The 26,776-nt window shown below is 40.5% G+C and overlaps 1 protein-coding gene across 7 annotated transcripts in view; it reads right to left on the bottom strand.

The window, feature by feature from the left end:
• The window catches only part of SLC16A12 (solute carrier family 16 member 12), a 185,119-nt gene that overhangs the window by 89,977 nt on the left and 68,366 nt on the right, over positions 1-26,776 (bottom strand). For 5 of the 7 annotated variants that reach the window (XM_088791967.1, XM_019739039.3, XM_088791965.1 and 2 more), the window contains 6 exons: positions 25,558-25,795; positions 20,442-20,545; positions 17,391-17,534; positions 15,233-15,812; positions 13,055-13,314; positions 7,293-10,152 (listed from right to left, as the gene is read on the bottom strand). In XM_088791967.1, coding sequence (XP_088648093.1) covers positions 9,893-10,152; positions 13,055-13,314; positions 15,233-15,812; positions 17,391-17,534; positions 20,442-20,545; positions 25,558-25,667 — 1,458 coding nt within the window. In that variant the 5' untranslated portion in view covers positions 25,668-25,795 and the 3' untranslated portion in view covers positions 7,293-9,892. Of the gene's footprint in view, positions 1-7,292; positions 10,153-13,054; positions 13,315-15,232; positions 15,813-17,390; positions 17,535-20,441; positions 20,546-21,227; positions 21,327-25,557; positions 25,796-26,776 lie in introns of those variants that run through there. The other 2 variants (XM_088791969.1, XM_074339409.2) reach the window with 2 other exon arrangements.

Here is a 26,776-nt window from a genome sequence, read left to right as displayed (position 1 = left end):
GTCAAATAGCCACCTTCAGTATTTCCTGTAATGCATGTCGTGTGTTAGAAAATTCCCTCTGTATGTCTGGGAAGGTCTTTATTCCTCCTTCACATCTAAAGGATAACTTTGCTATCCTTCTTCTTGTCTGGTAATTTCTTTCAATAGTTTGGATATTTGGTTCCACTCCCTCCTGGCTTGTAGAGTTTCTGCTGAGAAATCTGATGATAATCTAATGGGCTTTCCTTTATAGGTTACTGTCTTCTTTTCCCTGGCTGCCTTGAGAATTCTTTCTTTGTCATTAATTTTTAACAGTATCAATACAATGTGCCTTGGAGAAGGCGTAGTGGGATTGAGGTAATTAGGTGTTCTGTTTGCTTCTTGGATTCAAGGATCCAGTTCTTTCCATAGGTTTGGGAAGTTCTTGTTGACTGTTTGAATAGACTCTGTTCCCTTCTCCTTCTCTTTTCTTTCTGGTATACCCATTATTCTTATATTGTTCTTTCTGATGGAGTCAGAAAGTTCTTGTACAGGTCTTTCATTTCTTTTACCTCTCAGGTCTCTTTCTTCTTTCATGTCATTTCCAGATTTCTATCTTCGATATCACTAATTCTTTCCTCCATCTGGTCAGCTTTATTTCCTAAGCTGGCTATTTCATTCTTCACTTCTTTTATTGAATTCTTCATCTCTAAAATTTCTATTTGGTTCTTATTTAAAATTTCAATCTCTTTGGTAAAATATTCATTTTGTTCATTGATTTTATTTCTGAGTCCATTAAACTGCCTGATTTTTCTTGCATCTCATTAAGTTTTTTCAGAACTACAATCTTGAATTCTCGATCATTTAAATTACATATTTCCATGTCTTTTAAGTTCATTTTCTGGAGATTTTTCATTTTCTTTCTGAGCTGCCTTGTTACCTGGGTTATTCTTAGCAATTAATGAATTATTATTTCTCTTCCTGGGCATCTACAGGAGAGAATTCTGCAGCAGGTTGATAGGAAGATGTCTTTCTTTTGCTTTCCAGTAGGTGCTGGTGGAACATTTTATTTTCTCTTGCATTATTCTGGTTTCTTGCACAATGGGAGGTTTCATGGAAGGTGGGCTTTTCATCTGTATTCAGGTTGCCTTGGTCTCAGGGCACTGCCCCCATGGGAGCATGTGGTGCATGATGGGGTTCTGAGCCTCTGAAACCCCAGTGCTGCCCCTGCAGCCTGCTCAGCAGCCCTGGTTGTCCCTGCAGGGATCAGCCCAGAAAAGGGGGAGCAGGGTATCCTGGGAGAGGTGGCAGGTGTGTTTGTGGCTCCCAGCAATAGGGACTTCTAGCTCACAGCTGTCGCACCCATACAGCTCCTTCCCTGTCACCAGAATTAGCCACACTGTGTCTGCTGCTCCAAGAATGTCTCTCCAATTCTCGTGGCTGTAAATACTCTGTTTGTTAATCTGACACTGGTACAGTTTTGTTTGGAGCCCGCTTTTAACACTGGGAGGGTGGGGGGAGGCAAGCTGGGGGAGAGTTTGGGAGGTGGCCAGGTGACATGTCTTTGTTTTCCGCCTGGCAGTGAAGACCTAACCTGCAGTTCTCACCCTTCTGCATTTGTTCTCTGCCCTGATCACTATAGGGTATTATATGCTGATCTCTCAGGCAGGATTGTCGGCCACAGGAAGTGCACCGGCAGCCTGAATCCTTTCCTCTCTTGGGGCTGCTGCCTCCTGTGGCCCCGTGGCCCGTGTCTCTACACTTCTCCCTTCCCTCCTCCCTTGCTCACCTGATTTGCCCACCTTCATATGTTTTGATGCACAGATCTCAGATGTGTTTGTATGTTGTGTAGGGAATCCTTTGTTGAATTATAGCTGCTCAATTTGTTGTAACTTCCAGGGGAGATTTCAAAGCGCACCCTCACCCCGCCATGTTTCTGATGTCACTCCTCAGTATTTTCTAAATAGTATTAAAATTTGGAATGAAGGATACGGAAAGATAAGACCAATCTTTATAGAGACTGTAGGGGAATGCTACAAAGGGTCACACTGAGTTGAGATATCCTGCAATCGTAGGGCACCCAACACTGTTTTACACAGAGTCCCACAATTTCACTGGAAGAAATTGTGAAAGAGAACCAGTTGTCCACATCAGCTGCCCCTTGATGCTGGGATTAAAGCTGCTCTGAAACCCCTGGAGAGAATGGCCTAAGAAATCAAGGGACTCAGTCTAAGAGAGGGGCTTGTCTCAAGAATTGGATGTGAGAAATCAGAGATTTGGAATATATTCCTCAAACCTATTTTGGAAGGCTGAAGAACCAGTAAACAATTAGAAGCCCGGACACCCGGTTCTTTGTCCTTAAGAGGAAGGATACATCTCCCATGCACACACCAACCAGAATCAGAATCTTCACGCAGTGTGGAGAGCAACACAAGGTGAGGAAGAAGAATGCTTACCACATGTAACTGCCAGCAGTAGGCTCGGTCACTTACTTCACCTCCCCTGGGTTTACCTTGAACCTCCAAGTCAGGGACTTTGGAAAGTGCCTCTGAGCCCCTAATTCCACTGAATATGAATTAGTTGAAGAGTAGCTTCACCTCTCTTCACAAGCTTCCCCTTTTCTACACCACGTGAACTCCAGCAACTTTATGCTTCAATCTCACCAAAACAAACAACAACAAAAACAAAACCCCCCAAATAAAAATCACTTAGAAGTAATTTGTGTATAAAAACCCTTTACTGAGAAGATTTCAGGAAAGAAGACTCTACAACTTAAAACTTAATATCAGATAATCCCTGGGTTTGTTTGTTTGTTTTGAGAGAGAGAAAGAATAGGAGAAAATGGGGGAGAGAGAAAGAAGAAAAAAAAAAGGAAAGAGGAATGGAGAAAGAAAGAAAAAATACGCTCAAATATCCCTTGATGTTCCTGCCTCTTTCCATGATTCTAAGCCTTACCTTTCCCTATCTGTACGCTTCTCCCTCTGAAATGAGAACCAATTCCTCCATTTTCTTTAAACAGTAATTCAGCTCTCTTTACGTCTTCTCATACTTTGTCACAGACCCACCTATGCATAACCAATTTCATCAAGCTACTTAGTTCAACAAAAGGGTCTTTCATTTTAACATGATATACTTTCCTTTTAAAGGAACTGTTGTTATAAATAAATAGTATTCCTCACAACTTCACATGAATTACACATTTTAAAGTAAATTCAATCACTTAATCAGTCATAATCTGTGTATAGTATAATAACATGATGTTTTATGCTTCCAAATTGACACAAAATATACTCCCCTATATCATTTGGTTTCCACATTTCTCAAAATTTGAATTTTGATATGTGTTTGAAATTCTGTGTGTTACACTTTAACTTAATCCTTTATCGGCTCATATCAAATCAATTAACACATTAGTAGGGGACCAAGAATGGGACCCAGGGGCTGGCTTGGTGGCTCAGGTGGTTGGAGCACCGTGCTCCTAATGCCAAGGTCGCCCGTTAGATTCCCACATGGGCCAGTGAGCTGCGCCCTCTATGGCTAAGATTGTGAACAACAGGTCTCCCTGGAGCTGTGCTGCCGTGAGCAGCCGGAGGTTGACGTGAGCTTCCGTGGGCTGCTGCAGTGGGCTACTGAGTGCTGGTGTGAGCTGCCGTGGGCTACTGTGCGCTGCCATGAGCGGCTGGCAGCCAGCGTGAGTGGCTGGCAGCTGGAGAGAGCTGCCCTGAGCTGCTGTGAGTGACCGACCGATGACTAGCGACCGACAACTGGTGACCAACTGCCTCAGCTGGGGGGAGCACGAGGCTCATAATACCAGCCTGGGCCAGGGAGCTGTGTCCTACACAACTAGACTGAGAAACAACGGCTTGAACTGGGGTAGGTGCGTGGGGGAGGCGGAAGAAAGAGGGTGAAAAAAAAGAATAGGACCCAGGATGGCAATCTGAAATCCTAAGGAATGCAGAGACTCAAAAAAAATTTTTTTACATTAAATTTCACCAATGGTTATCCATAGTCAAGTCAACCAAAATCATTCTCATGTTAACTTTGATATTCCACATAGAGAAATGACCTGAGCAATCAAAATGCTGAAAAACCCCACAAAGCATCCTTATCCCTCTATTTGTACTTGCAAGAGGATAAATGTGGAATGGGGTAATGAGCAGGACTGGGGACAAGAAGGGCAGAAAACAATAATATTTGTTCAAAGGCTGCCTTGTCCAGTTGAACTGTAATTGGAGGCATCACCAACTTTGGGGAGGTAGACTCCCTAATTCCAGCAGATGGCAGTGCCGCATAACATGTCAATAAAAAATGAAAAAAGGAAAAAACTTTTCCGAAGCTCTAGACCCTTTAAGAAAATTCACTAATCATCAGGGAAGTGGAAGTCTAAACCACAGTGAGATACCACTGCACACCAGTCAGAATGGCTGTTATCAAAGAGTCAACAAATAACACGTGTTGGCGAGAATGTGGAGAAAAGGGAGCCCTTATGTACTGTTGGTGGGACTGCAAACTAGTGCAGCCCCTATGGAAAACAGTCTGGAGAACCCACAAAAACCTAAAAATAGATATACCATCCAACCCAGCAATTCCACTTCTGGGTATTTATCCAAAACACAAAAAATCAAAAACACCCACAAAAATACTAATTCGAAAACATATCTGCACCCCTTAGTTAATTGCAGCACTATTTGTAATAGCCAAGATATGGAAGCAACCTAAGTGTAGACAAATACCATATGTTTTCACTTATATGTGGTATCTAAAAACTAAACAAAACAAAACTCATAGAAACAGAGACCAAAGGGGTGGTTACCAGAAGGGAAGGTGTGTGGGGATGGGTGGAAAGGGGAAGGGAAATATAATCGATAATATTGTAGTAAGTTTACACGATGACAGATGATTACTAGAGTTAGTGCGGTGATCTCATTGTCAGGTGTGAAAATGTCAAATGACTGTAATCTATACCTGGAACTAATATAATCAACATAAGATTGTATACCAACTATATTTAAATAAATTTTAAAAAGGAAAACAGACAGATGATCCCTTTTCAGAGTTGAGAGGTTAATATTGAAGTATAGCACCATGCCCTAAAAATTTGTTTTCAATTTAGAGAAGCCAAGTGCAGCCGCAAAAGTCCCAGACACCCTTATGAGTCCCCTCACCAGAACATTTATCAGTGTCAATTTGTGTTTTGTTCTGCATTAAACTTACGTATCTTCCAGAACCTCAGGCAGCCACATAAAGCTGCTGTGCCACATTCGTTTCCCTTATTCCCAGCTTCTTCCCCTGAAAAGCATAGCGGCTGATTCCAACCCATTCAATCCCATACCTGGTGTCATGCGGGGTCTCTGGTCCCATTCCCAGCATAAGAACGCAGGACGTGGTGAGGCCAAAAAGGAACACCACCGGAGCCATGGATGGGGGGTTCATACCACTAGAGTCTCGCTGGCGGCTGGGTTGGAGACACAGGAAGCAGGCTCCAGACGATGTGCAATCTGCGTCCACTTCTCTGCCAACCAACCCCACTTGCTAACCGCACTTGTTAGCTGCAATTCACCATCAGCTTCTCTGCCTGCCTACCTGCCTGCCTGCCTGTCCCCACCCCTCACCCCCCATCCCCGCTCAGCGTAACCCCAGCAGTTATATTAGTGGCTAATGGCTAACCGGTAACAGCTGATGGCCACCCAGCCAGAGTGGATGGCCATCTAATTACAGCTGATGGCCATCTAATAACCAAGCCAGCACCTTTCCACGTGAGGCCGAGAACCTGGAAACTGCTCTCTGGGACTCTGTTCCTTGGAACCTCCTCAAATTTCTCCAGCCCATAATGGTTTCTTCCTCTCCTAACCCCCAGGATATGGAGTGCTCTTAGCATTTAATAACATCTTGGTGTTTTTCTCACCTGCGTTAGTTTCAATTTGCCAATTAGGCAATAAACTTGAGACATGGAAGGGATGTTATGTGTATTTTGAATTCCCCACCATATATAACATGGCAGGTTCCAAAGAGGTACTCAGTAAGTAGTTGTCGGATGATTATCTCCTCTCAGCCCCTCTTAAAAGTGTTTGCCAGCATCCTGTCTAATTTTCACTAATGTCCTATGAGTTAGAGGCCAGCCATAGGACTGGGCAAAAGACTCTAGCCGGGGAGTTTACCTACTCCTAGCCAAACCCTAGCATAAAGTTTTTGTGAAGCAAAAACAGCTTGTGTGGTGCCTATAACTGTAACTCCATCTTTTCATGCACGAGGCACATATGCTCCATCTTTTCCCAGTGTTCAGGGCTTCCATGCGTGAACAGTGCCCTGCACTCAATTTGAGCACAACAGAGCTATTTAAATTAAGCCTGCCTGTGTGGGTTAAACACAGTTGCATCATATTTACATTCAGGCCTCAATGAGGTAGCAGGCAGCGTTGGCCACAGGTATAAAAAATCTGTTGTTGGGTGGAGTTTTAAACAAAGACAAGACTCAAACGTTGAAATATGAGAAAAGAAACTCAGATGTCTACCTTGAATTCAATCTATTTCATTTCAACAACTTCAGAACTATATATATTGGGACCAGGAAGATGAGGGCCAAATTGACATTATCATCTTCACCATCACTGGGCAATGGCGCAGGCACTTCAGAAAGAAGTCAGCTCCTGACTGAGAAAGCTGACTTTGATAATGTGGAAGGTGGAACTCCCCTTTGTGCCAAAGTGTGCTCCCCAACCTTTTCCCTACTCCCTCCACACAAATGTTCCCTAAGAGAAGCCCAGATCCATAGACAGCAAATTCAGTCACTTAGACTGGAAGTAGTGGTCTCGATAGAATCAGACTCTTGGGAAAACTCTAGGAAATTTCCAACCTAGAATCTTCCCGTCTATACTAATTGGAAGATACAAGCATAATCCAAAGGATTTTATCTGCTCAAAGGAGGGTCTGTTTCCAAATGACTTCTTGAACCCACATAAGACGATGTGAGTGGATGCAAAGGGAAGGAGGCAGGCTCCAGCGTCAGACAGCTTCCTAGTTTTACAGGATTTCACTAGAGGCACTGGAGTGCAGTGGCCTGTGAGTCACAGCTTTGGGACCTGGTGCCTCAGTTTCCACATCTATAGAATAGTGATAACTTAGGTTATTATGGGGACTAAATAAGACAATGCATAGGAAGTGCTTGGCATAGTAACTAACACATTGGAAGGACCCAATACATAGCTTTGGTTTTTGTAAATTATTTGATTACTTACCACATCTTTCTATGCCGGCTACATTTTAGCGTGATCTAGACAGGCCCACTCACCATCCAATCCAAACCCCTCATGCAGGGGAAAAATGTGTTTCCAAACACAACTGTAAATTCATTTTATTAAGCTCTTGAAATAAGAAAATATTCGCATAAATATCTGATCTATTCATGAAATCACAATCTGAAAAAGAGGCCCAATGGTCCAGTGTGTCTACAGAAGTTAGTTTCCTTTGCTTTCTGTTCAATTTCAGAGTAGAGCTTGCAGTGACATAAAGAAATATTTAAGATTTAGAATTACCCCACCACAATTTTATTCTTGATTCCACAAAACACATCATTCCCATGAATTCTTTCATTTTGAAATAAACAATATAAGCACATGGAAACTTAACAGTGAAATTTTGTGTAGATGACAATGATAGTCTCTAAGATCTACATTTTCCTACTGGCTTTCTAAAAATGCTGCTCCAAAAAGGAAAGCAAAATACAAATTTATGCATGTTTAAAGTTAAAACATCCCAAATATTTTATACAAATTTATAAAAGCTCTGATCTCTATGTTCATTTTTCATGAATATTTATCATACTTTAGGGAAATTATATTTCAGAACCAGATAAATAAAATTTTACTGTGATCATCACTAGGAAAAAAATATATAATAATATATATAACTATTTATATTTCAAAAAAATCTTTAGATTTGAAGATTCAACAAATGACATTCAGTGTAAAGTGCTATGCCAAACACATATAACTTCATTTTTAACTTTGACTTTTTACAGATATTTTCCAAATATTGTTTTAAAATTAAAAATGATGAAGTAAATAGGTTCAAAACTAAATCCTCTAAGAAAAAATATAACAGGTAACATTCAAATTTCTCTTTGGAAACTAACTATGAAATATTATAGGTTTCTCCCAACAAATCAAGTCAGTATTTCATTCTGAAAGCAATGTATTAATATGTAATTTTATGAAATAATCCAGTTATAGGCAAAGACTCTTGCTGAACATGCTTAGTCAACATAGAAGCTTCCTCATTGCTGTGTTTTTTTCTCAGTTCCCAGGGCCAGGACATTTGTGAGGCCTTTGGGGGTGGGGGGGGGGGGATTAAATGGCCTTCAGGGTCAAAACAGTTCCTTGAGGTTCAGATTTAAATGTGTGAATTAACTAATATCCCCTTTCAATTGTATAACTTGTCCCTATTTACAGGGCAACATAATTTGGGATTCAAGATTATAATTCTGTGGACTTAAAATGGTTGGAGATAGACTGGGGTATCTGGCAGTTCTCTTCTCTTCGCATGCCCTCCCTCTTCAATCTGAAGACTCAGAAATTATCCCAAACCATTGGAAAGGAGAGGACTTGGCAATTAGTGAACTGCTCTAACCCAGTGATTTAAGTTATGTAGAAGAGGTCTATAAAATGTAAAATATCACACCACTAGCCTTCTTAACCTTCCTGTTCTCGGGGGTCCCTCTGCCCTGTACTTTATGAGCGTGCTATGATGCTGAGGTTAACCCCTGAAGCCTTCTCATTCAGCTGAAAAGGTCCACCAAGTTTCTAATGATTATCCATAAAGAGATGAAGAGCAGTGGACAATAGAGCAAGAACTAACACAGGGAGAAAGGAATCTTACCTTTAGAATATCGCTAGAATATTTTTCAAGCAAAACCCCAAGTCCTGTTTTTCTGTAATGATAAACCTAAATGTCTGATCTGAGAAGAAAACTCTCACCAGAGACCTGCTGATTCAAGAATTCAAGTCCTGGCTAGTTGGAATACTGCCGACATTTTCTGTTCCTAACAGGAATGTGTCTGCAATTTAAATAGGAGATGTTTTGTTTTCTTCTCTTTAGAAGTGTTGGTGTTAACTTTGCAGGTAGAAATCACCCTTGTAACTTGGTGTGTTCTGCGAAATTTAAAGTATTGTGTGTGACAGTAACAGAAGTGAGAGCCTGGGACCCAGTCTCAGGGAAAAAGCTTTCAGTTTCCAGTGCACAATTTCAAATAGCTCTTATCAGCCACCCTTTAAGATCATTTCCAACGATGGCATTCCATGATTCTCTGGATTCTCAAAGTGGTGCCTACCCAAAGGCAAGAGCTAGTTGGAGTAAGAAAGGGGAAAAACAAGACAGTCACTTGCTTTCTGTATTAATCATTGCTTTTGGAAGGATTCTTCAACAATCCCTTTTAAAACCCTACTGAGAAACTCCTCTACGAAAAAGGTTTGGCATCTTCACCTGTCACCACCACACTCAACCTGATCCCCTTCTCCAAACAGCATAAAGTAAACACACCTACATGTCAATGTTTCCCTTTACCTTCTAACTGAAAAGGGAAGATAGAAGGGCAGAGTTTCAAAAAAAAGCTGCTGCCCAGTGTCATCTGCTTTGGTCATGCCTTGAAATTTCCTCTAATTACAGCTAATTATATCAGCTATGTCCTAACATTTTCCATAGAGGATGCTCATTGCCTGAAAAACATGAGTTCAATTATGAGTACAAGTCTCAAATGAGGAAATTGAGTCAGTCCAGCTTGCTTTGTTATTTGCTATTTCCCCCATCAACGTTAACAAAACAGTAATAATAATTTCCTTGGGAGGCAATGCTCCTGCCAAAATAAAATGTTTTAGAAACATGTACAATCCAGTGGCCCCACCTCTCTCAGCCCTGCAGATTCCCAGGCTCAAAGTCACTGATCACGTGGGGTTGTAACCAGGCACTGCCATCGCCACAGATTCGTCTTTCTGATCTAATTCACTTGCTACAGAATAAGCCACCAATCCATTGGCCCATAGCTGCAGCTTGGGATCAGATTCTTTAGCAGGGAACTGCAGCTGGGTTTTTTTCATCTTCTTCACAAGTCTAGCAAAGCCAAGTAACACAGAACTAAATATCATTGAAAATCCACAGAGAAGAAATGCTGCAGTGTAGCTGCCAGTCGTATCTACCAGCCATCCTGTAACAAGGAACAGCAAAATTATATTGTAGAGAATTTAATTACTCACCTACTCTCAAATCCAATAATTTGTAAGGATAATAACAATAGATGGCTAGCACCACCATTATAACCTTGACACAAAAAGCAGATCTCCTAAAAATATGGTGTGGCAACTGAAAAATGCATTCTATTTTCTAGGGAAACTACTAAAGTGGACTGTTGTTATTATGTAAAGTGTTTGAAAGAGTGTCACATTCTTAGTAATTAAAAAAATAAATATTTATTATTACTCCCATTAAAATAGGGTAGAAAAGATAAAAATAGCACCATTCAAATTATTGATCTTAGGCTCAACTATCTAGTTTGTTAAAAGAAAATAATCATACAAAATGCTAGTAGTATTCGCAGCACCCACATACTATCTATCTTCAGTAACATAACATGCTTCTGGATAGAGCAGAATCTAAATTTTCAATTAGATACAGTCATTGTACCCCATCCAGTTTGAAAACCAGAACTTTGGGCCATTTTAGAAGTTGCAAATGCAAATTTCAGAAGACATGATTCTGTTACCACAGCTTTTTTTCCCCCTTTTATCTCTTCTTACAGCAGCTTAATCTCAACATCTCTTCCAGCTCTAAATTTTGAGAAGAACCAGGGCATATGATATGCAAAATATGGGCCACAATGATCAGAAAATCAATAAGGTAAAATTAGACCTTGGCAAGCAATTGTTTTTTGTGATTAAAAAGTTTAATTCTTCCAAACTTTACTTATACTGTGTTTCCCCGAAAATAAGACCTAACCGGAAAATAAGCCCTAGCATGATTTTTCAGGATGACAGCCCCTGAACAGAAGCCCTAATGTGTCTTTTACAGCAAAAGTTAATATAAGACATGGTCTTATTTTCAGGGAAACACAGTATTGCCAAGAAAATGCACCATAAAAGCATATGGTGTCTCCTCTCACCCAAATCCATTAGTCAAAAAAGGCATGTAGAAATTGTTATAAGCCCCAGAAAGTTTCCTGCAATCCAAAGTACTATCAGATATTCTAGTTATCTTGTGATTGACTTGTGCATTTCTGTAGCAGCAAACAGAAGAGACTGAGAAGAGAGTAGTCATTCTAATTAAATAAGAGAAGTATTACAATAAGTACTCACACTCTACTCCCCTAATACCTAGCAATGAGTATAATGTCTGATTTACCAAATAAAGGCTGTGGATTGAAAAAAGGACCCAGGAATCCCAATTTCATGTATATCCTACGACTTTTAAACAGAATTACACTACTTCCAAAGGTTAGTAAACACAAAAACTGGCTATGAAGGGGGGATGTGGGAATATTTGGGGGGCCGTTTTCAAAAAACAAGACGAAACATATCGTCGTATATCATGGAGTTTAAACTGACCCAGAATTTTCATCTGTAGCCATTAAACAGCCAGTTTCCCCTTGTTTGCTGCTTTAGCAACTGCTAGGGTTTGGAAGTAACCCTACACCGTCTATTCACAACAGCAACCAAAGTAGAAATCCTGCCTTCTTCAAAAAATTTCCTTTTTCTTCTAGGCACATGTTTGGCTCATTTCTCTTTGGCCCGTCTTCAGAAACCTTCCTTCTCTTGGTTTTAATTTAGGCAGGTAATAATCTGGACTAGGTATTCTCACTCTAGTTGAGTTTGCCCATCACAAGAAAGTTGGTTGAGAATGTAGATTCCTGGAGCTCACCCCCAAAGATTCAGATCGCAGTGGGAGGGTCAAGGAATCTGCATTTTTCACAAGGGCCCCTGGGATTCTGATGCAGGTGGTCCCAGGACCGAAGTCTGAGAGACACTGGTCTGGGTCATGAACTCCAGGAAGGAGGAACAGGTCGCAGCCTGTTTGCTGCTGTATCAACAGCACCCAGTGCAATGCTGGTTTACACAAGCAATGCAGATGTATTCCATCACTCGTTTAATCAACCTTTACATTTCTGCAGCAGTTTAGAGTTTGCAAAACATTCTAGATGCTTTATCTGATGACTTCCAGATCTGTATGTCAAATCTGGCCTCCCTCTAAAGCTCAGATTTCATTCTTAAACAGCTCTATTGGTCATTCGATTGGGTATTTCAGATATCTCAATATGTCTAAACATTCATTACTTTTCTGTCAAAGTCACTTTCTCCAACTTCCTTATTTCTTTTACCCATGCCATTATTTTCTAAGTCATTTTGGACTTCTTGCTCTCCTTCACCCCCATATGCTAAATTCAGTTGATTTTCTTTCTTTCTTTTTTATAAAACTTCTGCCTTGGTCCCAGAGCTCATTTTCATTTCTGCTGCAGCAGCCCTAGTTCAGGCCTTTATCAGTTTGCTCCTGAACTATTAGAATGAAATCCTAACTGCTTCTCCCCCTGAATAACCAGATCAATTGCTAGATCACATTTTCTAAAATATACTCTTTATCATATTACTCCTTGGCACAAAAACTGTAATACTACCATAGCCTCTGAAGAATACAGGGTCCCAGGTCCTCTGGCTGGCACTCAACACTTCACTCCAACGCCCACACTTACCATTTCAGCCTTACCACCACTGTCTCCTATTAAAATCCCGTATTCCCCACCAGACTCCCTTCTGAATGGGCCTGACTTATTTATAAGTCTGAACAGCTGCTCCATTCTGTTGCTCCCATTAATACTGTGGAATGGAACCAAGACCCTAATTTGGGACATGTTCTTTCCAGGTAGGCCAAGGTCCCTACTTAGTGAGAGGAAGATTGTAAAACAAGAATGTAGTTCAGATCATGATGTTTTGGTGGCTCTTGCATCCCTTTCTCTTTTACTCTTTCCCAACTTACTTCCAATTCTTATTTTCTGTATGTGAGTTCACCGTTTTCACATCCATACAATAAGAGGTGACTGGGAGTTCTCTCTGGAAACTTACCTGCAATGGGTGGGCTCACCAAGTATGGCACTGCATGAAGGAAGTACACCACCCCGAGCGCTGATGACAAAGAGGTGGTCCCCACTATTTCTGCGGTCACGACTGGGATCAAAGTCACATAGGCACCATCAAAGTAGCCAAATGTACACGAGAAAGGCACGAGCAGAGGGAGACTTTGAAGCATTGGGAGGCAGAGATAGCAGAGCCCATCTAGTCCCACGGCAAAGAGGTAGCAAACGTATTGGTATTTCTTCAGACACCTGTGGAATGAAGAACAAGAATGAGCGCAGTATGCACAGGTCCTGGCCGAGAGCGCGAGAACGTGGCCGAGCAGCAGCGGTGAGGACTGCAGCTGTTTACAGAGCTGGCTTCCCCACCGTGTGTTCTCTGCGTTGTCTTCCTAGCTTTCTCGTGGTGTATGCAAATACAAGAATTGACCTCCTCAGGAAGTATGGTGCGGCAGAAAATAACACATGCTCTAAAATTAGAAGTTTGAATCCAGTTCTATCAGCTACTAACTGCCGAACACTAACTTCAGTTTCTTTAGATGTAAAATGGGAAGGTTACTATCTCATCGGGTTACCCTAAGGATAGTTGTGAAATAACATGTAGTGTCAAGAAACTCACATTTTCTACCATCTTAGATAACATGCTTTCAGATATGTTGTCCATTGGTATCTGGCACAACATACATGCTCAATAACCTAAGTGGTTACACAAAGAGGAAGCCATAATATGAAGACATTAAAATGATTTGCCAGAGACTATGAATGTCTTGTACTGGACTGGACTTATTTCAAGTCCTCCCCAATGAAACTTCCAGTAACACTTTCTCTCTGTAGCTCCAAACCCATCTATGATACCCATTATTTCAAAGACTCTGTATAACATCAGTACAAGCTGTTTGTGTTTTACAAATGCTTTTCCACCCACAGTCTCATTTGAGCCTCACAAAATGCTATGAAGTTTACAGGCAAATATTGCACTGGCCTGTTTTACAGATGAAGACCCTTGAGGATCTGAGGGGTAGGTGATTTTCTCTAGGTCCCAGGGATAATAAGAGGCAGGGCCAGAATAAGAACCTTCTATCAGACCTACACAAGGCTTCTTGATGTTGAGTTATTTGATTGTAAAGACAGAAATCCCTGCTCTGCCCCCCTTCCTTAACCATTAAAAATGTGGAATTAATCCTAACTATTATATTCATAACATGGCAGTTGGATCCTGATTGATTACCCAAATTAAAATATGTGAGAAGCCACATAATAATAGCTCTCCCAGGTCATAGCTCAAGTGTGAAGTGTCCATCATTTAGGAGAATATGAGTAGCTTGCTATCTTCAATCCAAACAGATAAGCATTCGTTGAAGAAACGATGTAATAGATTTCTTAGACCTTTGGTTTCTAAGCCTCAAAGTATGTAAGTATTTGCTATTTGCACTGTCAAACATAAATATGTGGCCACAGATCATGTGTTCTAACTGTCCCTGATGCTCCTTCCTAGACTGGATTCTGCTCCTCTCTCCACTGCTAGCCGGGTTCTGAGGTGACGCAAAAGAAACGAAGACCACGACCCCCAGCCATAAGTTGTCTTACCTGAGGACTAACTTGACTTAGGATGGAATTAAATCTGTCACCAGAACTTGTAGTTGCCCTGCTATTCTGCAATTTAGAAATACCCACCATCCTAAACCTCTAGAACAGGGGTCGGCAAACTATGGCCAAATCCAGCCCACCACCTGTTTTTGTACTACCTGTGAACTAAGAATGGCTTTTCCATTTTTGAATCGTTGGAGGAAAAAAAACAAAAGAACAATATTTTGTGACATGTCAAAAGTATAAGACAAATTCATATTTTAGTGTCCATACATCAAGCGTTATTGGAACACAGCCACTCCCATCTGTTCACATATTGTCTATGGCTGTTTTTGTGCTACAACGGCAGACATGGGTAGTTGCAATCATATGACCCGCAAAGCCAAAAATGTTTACTATCAATCCCTTTATAGAAAAAGTTTGCCAACCTCTGACTAGACGAACCAGCAAGGGAGTTGCCTTCAGATATTGAAAACTTGTCAGCATTATTCAGATCTAGGTATTCTACAAGGAAAGGGGCCGAGGGAAACTCCAAACTTAAAGTTGCCTGGTGGGGAACCAATGGTGGATTCACGAATTTTACCTTCTGTCGGTTAGCCATCCAAATGTGACATTGCCGATAATGTCAATCACGCCAAGTATGGACATGAGAAAAGCAGCTTGCTGGTGACTCACTCCAACACTCAAGGCATAAGGCACCAAGTAGACAAAGAGAGGGCTGCAGCCGTAAGCCATAAACAGAACAGAGATGGCTAACACAACAAAATCTGACATCAGCAAAAAACTGTATTCCTGCTGCAAAGAGCAACAGAGGCGGGCCTGCACCCATTCTTTAGTCAAAGTTGAACAGGGAGACGCCTGTTGAAAGTCTCGTTTCTCAGTTCTGCAGATGTGCTTCTGTTCTGGAGTTGTATGGTCCTCTTTAAGAGTAATTGGCCGCATCAAGGCACCGCAAACACAGAGATGTAAAACGAAGCCCCCAAGAATGAGTAATGCTCCCCGCCAGGAAAACTGTTCAATAAGGAACTGAACCACAGGAGCCAGGATGAAGGTGCCAATGCCACTTCCCGACATGGCAATCCCATAAGCAAGGGCTTTCCGTCTGCTGAAATACTTGCCAACCATGGCAATAGCTGGAGAATAACAAAGTGCAAATCCAAGACCTGGGGATAAAGAGAAATCCGTGAGTGCTGGTACACCATGAACAGCCAATGAAAGAAAACATCTCAGAATGAAGTTATTTGGGTTAAAGACAACCTGACCTTCTGTTAAACCCTTTTAAAACTGTTTCCTACACCAACCTGAAAATGGGCCTCCCCTCACCAGTAATCCACAATTTGGAAAGTATAGCATACGTATGATTTTCTTCTTGGAAAGAAAAACCTTAAGGAAATAACGCTTCGTAAACTAAATGAAATGAAGAACTTAAAAACGATCATACCAGCTACATTGGAATTAACTAGAAAATGAGGATAATGCTGCCCTAAGAAATTATTCTCTCCAACAGCACCTCTTTTTAACTGAAATTATCCAGAGAATTGCCTCAACCCTGCACTGCCTGTGAAGACACATTCTGATCATCTGGACCACTCCGGAATTTGGGTGTAAATAGCATTTACGACCCCATGAAAGTTCCAGAGTAATTTCACGTAATTGGGAAACATCATACCAATTTATACATGGACATCGCATGTACATAGCAACCTGAAAATATCCCTTACAGCCAGCAGAAAGCCTTTTAAAGATTTCCAGCTTCTATTCCTTTTAAGTCAAGAAAATCGGAAGGACTTTAAACCTAGAATTCATGGCATCTAATGTTAAGGAAGGAAACAGAGAACTACCTGCAGTGCCTGTTCCCATCTGCAGTGCAGGGTCACCAATGACCCCAACTGGCCTGGGTTTCCCAGATGGAAGACTCAGTTCTAAGACCAGGACAGTCGCTGGGAAACTGGCTGGACACCCTAGCAACCAGGCCTTTGGGTTACATGGGACAGATAACTTTTTTATCCAACAGAGCTAAACATACAGCCTTTCTGTGAGATTATATCATGCATCGGCCTGATCATGCTACCCCTATAGCACAGTCCCTGGCATGAGTTAGTGCTACTCTCCACACCCCTCTGAGTGATGGGGCAAACTGCTACTCCAGTCCCACCAACCCACCCCCTGATCCCACCCATTCCCCTTATGGAATACACATATGTTGCTTTTCTTTCTATGGGGTTCATTATGATTCTCTAAAGTGTACTGCCATAACATGACACTGAGAGAGAATGTGTAATAGAAGAATATTCACAACACGGGCTTTCTTTTTTAAATTGGAAACCCCCATTTATTGGAGAATGATATTCACTATAAAGCAAGGGCAACTCAGTTGACAGCAAATAGTATTTTAATGTCTTGGCAAACATGTTAGGAGGTTGTTCATTGTTGAAAATTTACATTATACTGGCTAATATCCTGTAGCTTCTGAGTACAGAATCTCAGCCATACACTGCTGCCAAAGGGAAAGCTCCTTTTATCGTGTGGCTGAATTAAAGTGGTGAGACAGTTTCATTACAGTAGTACAGTCGATTGCATTTCGAACTCTTTTGTTTAACTGCTAGGTAGGTAGACATAAGCTAGGTCAGTTAAATTATGCATCTAACAAAATAAATATTTTATGAATTACTGCTCTGTTGTTGTGCTTGACAAGCCCTGAATAGGGTGGGGGTGAGACAAGTAGAACAAAGTGCCCTTACCTGTAAGAACTCCCAGTGTGAGGTAGAGATGCTTCAGACTGGTGGCAAAGGAGCCCAGGATGAGACCAGTAGATGCAAGCAAGCCACCTAGCATGATTCCCACTTGACAGGATAAATGGTTACTGACAACACTCCCAAGTGGAGCTTCAAAAACAATAATAAACGGGTTCAGCAAAAAGGTCTTGAGGGAACGTGAAAAGCAGGGGTCTTGCATTGGCAGAGCAGAGAATGAGTGACCTTTAAAGCATCAAGCCTCTTCCCCCAACCCCACCCCACATGCTCACTCTATAGATCTGGAAACTGAGGAGCAAGGAAATGAATCGTCCACGGGCACACAGAGAATAAGTAGCAAACCTGGAACTAGGATCAAGTCTCCTGACTTGATTTCAGTGTTCATTCCACTTATCCATTCTATTACAGCCAACATCCCAGGACTATGGGGTGTTGTTTAAACAGTGAGTCAACTCCTTATTTAAACTATACATGCACAGGATGTACCTTGTATGTTTCCTATAGTATTGCTCATATACCATTAGCAATAATTGCGACAGTTCATTGGGAGGAAGGGAAGTAGGCAATTCTGCGTGGTCAGCAGTGTTACGCAGAAAAAGGCGAAGGAGAGAGATCACAGACAAATGCTACAATCTGGCATTGTTTTCAGGCTTTAGGAAACCCGACAGATGAGAAGTTCAAGCCCAGAAAAATTTAAGAAAATGCTCACGCCCATGGTGACATTTTGCTCGGCCTCATTCCATTTGTGGCAGAATTGTACCAACCTTCAGGTTTATAGACTATTAAAGGGGGAAGAGGCCAAGGAGAAACTGAAGTTCAGGGGAATGTGACATGCCCAAGATCCCTGAGAGGTATAGCTCAGGGCACCTGACACCGAGGGCGGGGCTATTTCACCCTTTTACTCTGGCTCCTTGTGTCTCCCAGACTGATGGCAGGGAGGATGGGTAAGGAAACCATGTAAGGTTCTTCCTAAGGAACAATTCATGCTGACACCAGTACTCCTAGTGACAAGAGTCACCAGAAGAGCCAGTTCTCTACAGTATAAGTTTTGTATTGATCAGGTTGAAATTTGGGCCTGATTCAAATGTACAGGATAGAATCTATCAACAGCCTGATGTTTCCTGTCTAGTGAAACAGTGGCTGGCTGTATATATAACCTCCGGAGCTCAGAAATGAGCAACTATCTTGAAACTATGTCTAATTCTCCAGGCTGTTGCTGCTATAGTTGTTGGAAAAGTGACAAAATTGTCACCAAATTCAATGAAAAATGCTCACTTCTCGGTTCATGATAGGACAGATCTATCCCCAACGAGTGTCCTAGATGTGATTCTGCAGACTCTTGTTCACTCTGTATACAGCTAATATTGCCAGGTGAGCAAGTGGGTGTACGGTAATTGCGTACAACAGGCATCAGGTCCTCGCATGGAACTTACATAGGCTGCATATTTAAGGTCGTGCTACCATGACCCTGCTTTAGCTCAATGCCTCACGTAGTCATTGTGACCATATTAGTCACTGAAGGTCATTTATTCCTCTTTTGGGGATTATAAATATTCTCAAAACATAAAAGTGAGGGAAATGAGTCACCTGTATCCTCTGAGAAAGACAAACATGGCTGTCTTGGTGTGCTCATACAAAGGCTGTGACTAATCATGTGAACTTGAAAACCCAGTGACTGTCTTACTGCTTTAAAAAAAAAATAAAATATATATATATATATATATATATAGATAGATAGATAGATATAGATATAGATATAGATATAGATATAGATATAGATATAGATATAGATATATAGATATAGATAGATAGATAGATAGACAGACAGACAGACAGACAGACAGACAGATAGATAGATAGATAGATAGATAGATAGATAGGCTAGAAAACCCAAAGATACGATTGTTTTTGGATCCCTTATGACCCTTCAGTGTTATCAGTAGAAAGAATCAATTTAGCCTTTTCATGAAACCTACTTTTAGTTCTAGAATGGCTCTCAAATGACCTCCAACCAGGGAAATAAATTGCAGCATGATTTAACTGATTCCTGAGTATGTACACTTTTTTTTCTAAAAATAAATAGAAACTAGTACCTACATTGGAATCAGATGGCATTATTTATGAGTTAATAAATAATATAGTATTTCCCTCTTGCCACCAAGACCTGGCCTGAAAAGATAACAGTTTTCTGAAATACTCAGGAATCATCCAAATGAAAGGATTAAATGGGTCTAGCCTGCAAATAGATTGTATCAATTTGACTCAATCTCGGAAACTCTTGAAGCCACAAATTTAGTAACTTTGGTTTGAAAATTATAAAAAGAAAAATCTCAAGGTTAGTTTTCCTCTCATGTATAGATGGAATGAGAGATTCCATGAATTTTGAGAGCACTCTATGTACCTTATATATAGCACTGTTGGGATTTTTTGAATGAAATTACAGCCATAGTGAATGTGTCATCTCATAATTACACCTTTCTATCTTCCCCAACACTTCTCTAAGACTGAAGATTTATGCATGCGACATGATGATATCTCTGAGACAAAGTTTGAAATCTCTAGGAAGGAAACAAAATGAAAACAAGATTTGAGATGCACTGCACATTTTGTTTGCACTCATTTAAGGAGATCATGTAGAAATGGTTCACGGTACTATCCAATGACTGTTTACATGACTGAGAATGAGGGGATTACAGCATTTGGAAGAAAGAAACCAAGCATACATTGTATGATTAGCTGCTTGCAAAATATATGTAAGTCCTATGATGCCCAGCACCCTATCTTTATATGGAAGAACAAAATGGCATGTGTCCTTCTGAGTTATTAAGTACCTGTTCCATCTGACATCAGCCAAGACCATTAATTTCAAGAGCACATTGGTTGGGTTTGACAGAAGATAAGATCAGTATTTTCTTTTAGTTTTAGCCAACTTTTACCTTGTTACTTAGAAAACTTGGTAATCAAAGGCAGTAGAAGGTCATTGTCATGTACAGTTCGAGAGTAGCCAGTAATTGTCTATCCCTGGTAAACAATACTCACCACAGAGCATGGTCATACAGTCTACAATGGAATGGATCCACGCTGTTTGTGCATAATCCTGAGCAAAGTATGTCTGGAACTCCACAAAAAAAATTGAAATACATCTGAAAAATACAGTGCAAGCATGTTTTACACACACACACAAAAAGAATGAACATGGACATTTGAATGAACATTTGAATCAGAGCTTAAAGCATGACGTCCTAATTCAGGACAGGAAGCTTTTAGAGCTCAGTGATAACAGGAGAAGAAATCAGGCCTTGTGGCTTGGGGATGAGGTAGGCGGTTATCAGTCTCTTTGGATAGGGCTATATTCCAATTCATTATGCTTCAGCAGCCCATAATAGCCTCTTATTTCACTCTCCCTCCTCTCCAGTTGCTGCTGGATGCAGCACATTAAAAGGATCATTCACCATGATTAAGTGGGATTTATCCCTGGGGTGCATAATGGTTCAACATAAATTGATCAGTGTGATACATCACATTAATATAATGAAAGAAAAGAATCACATGATCATCTCAATAGATGCAGAAAAAACCTTTGATAAAATTCAACATCCATTCATGATAAAAACTCTTAATAAACTAGGCATAGAAGTAACATATCTCAACATAATAAAGGCTATATATGACAATCCCATAACTAACATCAATCACACTCATGGGGTGGCCGGTTAGCTCAGTTGGTTGGAGTGTGGTGCTAATAGCACCAAGGTTGCAAGTTTGCTCCCTGCTGGGCCACTATGAGCTGCGACCTCCTTAAAAAAAAAAAAAAAAAAATCATACTCAATGGTGGAAGGTTGAAAGTGTTTCCTCCAAGATCAGGAACAAGACAAGGGTGCCCACTTTCACCACTCTTATTCAACATAGTATTGGAAGTCCTAGCTAGAACAAACAGGCAAGAAAAAGAAATAAAACGTATCAGAATTGTAAAGGAAGAAGTAAAATTGTCTCTATTCGCAGATGACAAGATTTTACATAAAGAATATCCTAAAGACTCAACCAAAAAAAAACTTGTCACACAGCAGCCTAACCGTCTGTCCCCTCATGCCTATCCCTAAAGAAAGAAGAGTCTGTGAGACTCTTCCTTTCAGGGACTTTGCTTCACCTTCGTGCTTACACTTCATGTCTCTCTGTTTGGCCCCCAAAAGATGGTTGGTCAGCCAATGACGGGTAAGATTCCTCACGGGAGGAACAACCCAAGCCAGGTGGAACCCCGTGGGGACGACCAGGAGAACTCACGGGGTTGATAGAGATGGGCACAGCCCCCCACCTTCCCCTGGCTAAGGAGAGCTTCTGCCGATGTGGCTATATTGCTGCCCACAACCTGCTTGGGAAGTGAGTCAATGATGTGATAACATCAGTTCTCCTTCCATTCTTATCAATAAGTTTCAGCATAAAGGATTTGTCCCTGGGGAGGCACATACCATAATTGTTAAGACATCATGGGACTTTCTATTCCAGCTGTTTGCAGGCAAGGGTGATTGATTTGAATCAGTTTTCTGGTATGATGTATGAGACTCACAGACCATGGAGAAATCAATACTACTTCCTGTGTATATATCAATAAAAGCCAGAAGGTGGCCCGATTCGGGGCTCTCAGTCCTCTCAGGCTGGGAGACCCTTGGCCCCCTGTTTTATAACTTTCTTGATTTCTGTTTCTTTCTTAACCCTTTGCCGCCCCTTCTCATTCTCTCACTGCCTGTGTTGCGCTGGATGCGACAAAAACTGTTAGAGCTAATTAGTGTATTAAATAAAGTTGCAAAATATAAAACTCACATGCAAAAATCATTAGGATTTCTATACACTAACAATAAAATTTCAAAAAAAGAAATAAAGAAATCAATCCCATTTACGATAGCATCAAAAACAATAAAACGGGAATAAATTTAACAAAGGAGGTGAAAGATCTTTACAAGAAATTATAAGACATTGATGAAAGAAATCAAAGAAGATTCAAACAAATGGAAAGGTATCCTGTGTTCATGGATTGGAAGACAATATTATTAAAATGTCAATACAACCAAAAATCATCTGTAGATTCAATGCAGTCTCTATCAGGATTCCAATGGCATTTTTTGAAAAACAGAAGTAGAAAAGATGCTCCTAAAATTTGTATGGAACCACAAAAGACCCTGAATAGCCAAAGAAATCCTGACAAAAAAGAACAAAACAGGGAGTATCACATTTCCTGATTCAAGCTATACTTTAAAGCTATAGTCACCAAACAGTATGGTGATGACATAAGAACAGACAAATAGAGCAAAGAAATAGAATCAAGAGCCCAGAAATAAACCTGAGCATATCCAGTCAATTAATATTTGACAAAGGAGCCAAGAATACTCAATGGAAAAAAAGGCTGTCTCTTCAATAAATGGTGCTGGAATAATTGGATATTCACATGTAAAAGAATGAAATTGGACCCATATCTTACACCACTTACAAAATAACTAACCTGAAATAGATTAAAAACTTAAATGTAAGACCTGAAACCATGAAACTCCTAGAAGAAAACATAGGGATAAATATCCTTAACATGGGTCTTGGTAATGATTTTTTTGGATATGACACCCAAAGCACAAGCAATAAAATCAAAAACAAATAAGTGGGACTGTGTCAAACTAAAAATCCCCTGCACAGCAAAAGAAACAACCAACAAAGTAAAAACACAACCTATACAATGGGAAAAAATATTTGCAAACCATACAGCTGATAAGGGTTTAATATCCAAAACACATATAATAAATAACTCATTCAATTCAACAGTAAAAAACTAAATAACCCAAGAAATGGGCAAAAGACCTCAATAGACATTTTGCCAAGGAAGATGTACAAAAGGTGAAGAGATACATGAAAATATGCTCAACATCACTAATCATTAGGGAAATGCAAATTAAAACCACAATGAGCTATCTCCTCAAGGTCTATTAGAACGTCCATTATCAAAATACAAGAGATAACAAATGCTGGTGAGGATGTGAAGAAAAGGGAACCCTTGTGCACTGTTGGTGGGAATGTAAACTGGTATAGCCAATATGAAAAACAGTATAGAGGATCCTAAAAAATATATAAATAGAACCACATGTGATCCAGCAATTCCTTTGCTGGGAATATATCCAAAGGAAATGAGGAAACGAAAGCACTAACTTGAAGAGCTATCTGCACCCCCATGTTCATAGCAGCATTATTTACAATCGCCAAGACATGGAACCAACCTAAGTGTCCATCAATGGACGAATGGATAAAGAAGTGTAAAAAACATATGCGTGTTTGTGTGTGTGTGTGTGTACACACAATGGAATATTATTCAGCCACAAAATAATGAGGAAATCCTATCATTTATGACAACATGGATAGATCTTGAAGGCATTATGCTAAGTGAAATAAGTCAGACCAAGAAAGACAAATATTGTATGATCTCATTTATATTTGGAATCTTAAAAACAAACAAACAAACTCATAGGAAAAGACATTAGCCTTATGGTTACCAGAGGCACAGTGTGGGGAAGGGGGAAGCGGAGGAAGGTGGTCAGAGGGTACAAACTTCCGGTTATAAGACAAATAAGTACCAGGGATGTAAGGTACAACACGATGACTATAGCTAACACTGCTGTGTGAGCTATAGGAAAGTTGTTCAGAAAGTGAACCCTGAGAATTCTCATCACAAGGAGAAAATTTGTTTTTCCTTCTTTTTCTTCTTCCTTTTCTTTTTATTGTATCTATATGAGAAGACGGATGTTAGCTGAACCTATCGTGGTAATCATTTCACAATATATATAAATCAAACCACCGTGCTGTATACCTTAAACTTACACAGTGTGTTCATGATTTCTCCACAAAACTGGAAATAAAAAAAAACAAAAGACAAAAGGAATTAATTGTCCAATAGGTACTGATCCTCAGAATTGACACATCACCCTGTGGACTGCTTTCCTTGTCTCCATCTCCAGTTCTCTCGATTGCTTCCTGGTTCATAACATCTAGATTCTGATGTTGTCTATGCCGTCACCCTTTTCTCTTCCAAGCTTATTCTGCTCAGGTAGCCTCCTCTCACCCTCTTCCAGTAACTTCTGATAACAGGACTTTGCCACCAGCCACAACCCTCTTTTCTGGTTTCCAGCAGCCCTTCCTATAAAGCACAGAACTCACTTCCAGAACTTTCCTGTCATGGGAATGATGGAAGCTTCCACATGTAAGAACCAAGATGAAAGAGAATCCTTTTAACTCTGTGACCGCTTCTCACCCAGAACACAAGATCCATAATACTGATGGGAGAAAAATCAGACTCAGCATCAATCATATTACTTTAAACAAGTCTACAGTTTATTATGACACATAATTAATCAACCCTTATTGCAGCAGAAACAAACATCCTGCTTCTTTCCTGCATTCTATGTTTATTATGAAGGTAATATCAATGCTTTTATTGAGGATGTCATCAAATAAAGTTATTAGTGCAAATTTCTTTCTTTGGCTGCCAAGTGTGTGCTGCCAGAGAAGAACAGAGTTTAATTTGAATGAAAGCACCTGTAGAGGAAAGAGCTGGCACACGCAGGTTCCAAGTATGTATTTGTTCCAAGGAGTCTCAATGTATACACGTTTAGCTTAAGCATTTTCAACACTGTGCCCTTGGATAAAAGAAAAGGAGAGAGAGAAGGAGATGTGAGCAAGTGAGACTGATAGAATCTCTGTATTTATTGCTGTTGCTCTCCTTCAACCTAGAACTCAGCCCCCACCATGAGAGACAAATGCAGTATGAAGCAAAATAATTTAAATTCTGGGTTTTAAGCTTCCGATGGTTCAGTGTCTGGTGAGCCAAGAGGTTTTCAAGGGCTATTTTGATCTTACACGTTTTTCCTTTCTAGGATGAGCTGCTTATGAAAACAGATGGCTGGAACAGCCACAATATTTAGTCTAAAAATATCTAACACTATGAGTTGATGTGTCAGATCTTATAGAAGAGACCACATTCCTTATAAAGAAAAAGATATCTGAGCAGTCAAAGGAAACACACACACACACACCATTTAATGACAGGTTCAGAAGTAGAATGAGGCAGAATTAAAAGACAAGATAAGCCAGATCACCTTAATAAATCAAGAAAAATGCCACCTACCTGGTTACTGCCCGGGTACAGATGGTGACAAGGAAACAGCCAGCCACAATCATCCAGCCCCAGCCTCCATCCGGAGGGGCGGTGGAGTGAGCTCTATTTACTTTTGCCATAGTTTCGATTCTCTTCTTTTCCAAGTTATTCCAACAGCCCAGTTATGATCTTGAAAGAATCTGCTGTCAACTTCTTGGTATTCAAAGACTGGCATAGAATGCTACCTGGCACATGGGTTACTGGCCATCTGAAACCAAAAATCAGAACATACTTGTATTTTATTGCCATTTCCAAAGACTGATTTTTTCACATAGCAAAAATAATACGTTCCTGCTAAATATGATTATTTGTAACTATGAATACTGGACTGGGGCAAAGGCTATTAGTTGTCCTTAGTACCCACCCTCCTCCTTTTTAATAATAGGACCTCTCAAATTTCAGTCAAATCCACACGCATCCAGTTTGATTCCATGTTTCCTGGCCTTTCTTCAAAGTAGGTGTGGCAATGTGGTTTAGCCGATGAAAGGGATGTGAAAAAAAGTAAGAAATGCCACGTGTGGTTCATCAGCTCAAAAGCACTTTCCAGGACTTCCCCCACCCCCTTTCCCACAGCCTGAAACATGGATTTGGAGATGAGACCACATAGTTTCAACCACACAGACCAGGACATTGCCCGAGGGAGGGGCTGGCACAACTACAGGATAGAGAGAGACTGAGTCCCAGTCCCCAAAGACTCTGGAGAAGGTCTGCTTCTCCAGCTCTGGACCTCACATACCTCTCACTGTAACAGGAAAGATAGAATAAGCTTCAATTTCATTTGAGCCTCTGTATTTTGGAGTCTCTTTGCTACAACGGCCTATACTGTGTCCTAACATCATACTGAATGAGTCTTGAGAGTAACTTCTTTGGCCTTTCTGACTAAGAATGCTATAATTTTTAAAGTGTGTAATTGAAGCAAAAAGAGAATGACAAAACAGAAAAGAGAGCGCAGAAGCTAGCACATAATAATTCAATATAACTAAATAAGGTAGCAAAGATTGAGGGAGAATAAAGGATCACTCCCTACATTACATTACAATTCTCCATTCAGCTCTTGACCTTGTAGATAGATCAGAGTTAAATGTGAAAAAAAGAAATCATCAAAAATCTAGGTGAAAGTATAGGCAAATATTTATCTGTTCTCTAGAGAGAAGAAGGACTCCTGAGATGTAATGTAACAAACCAAGAG

The sequence above is a fragment of the Rhinolophus sinicus genome, chromosome 15 (assembly GCF_057876585.1).
Source record: "Rhinolophus sinicus isolate RSI-liver-muscle chromosome 15, RSI-T2T, whole genome shotgun sequence".
NCBI classification, from domain to species: Eukaryota; Metazoa; Chordata; class Mammalia; order Chiroptera; family Rhinolophidae; genus Rhinolophus; species Rhinolophus sinicus.
Note: the sequence above shows the minus strand (reverse complement) of the source record. Positions and strands in the feature narration are given on the sequence as shown.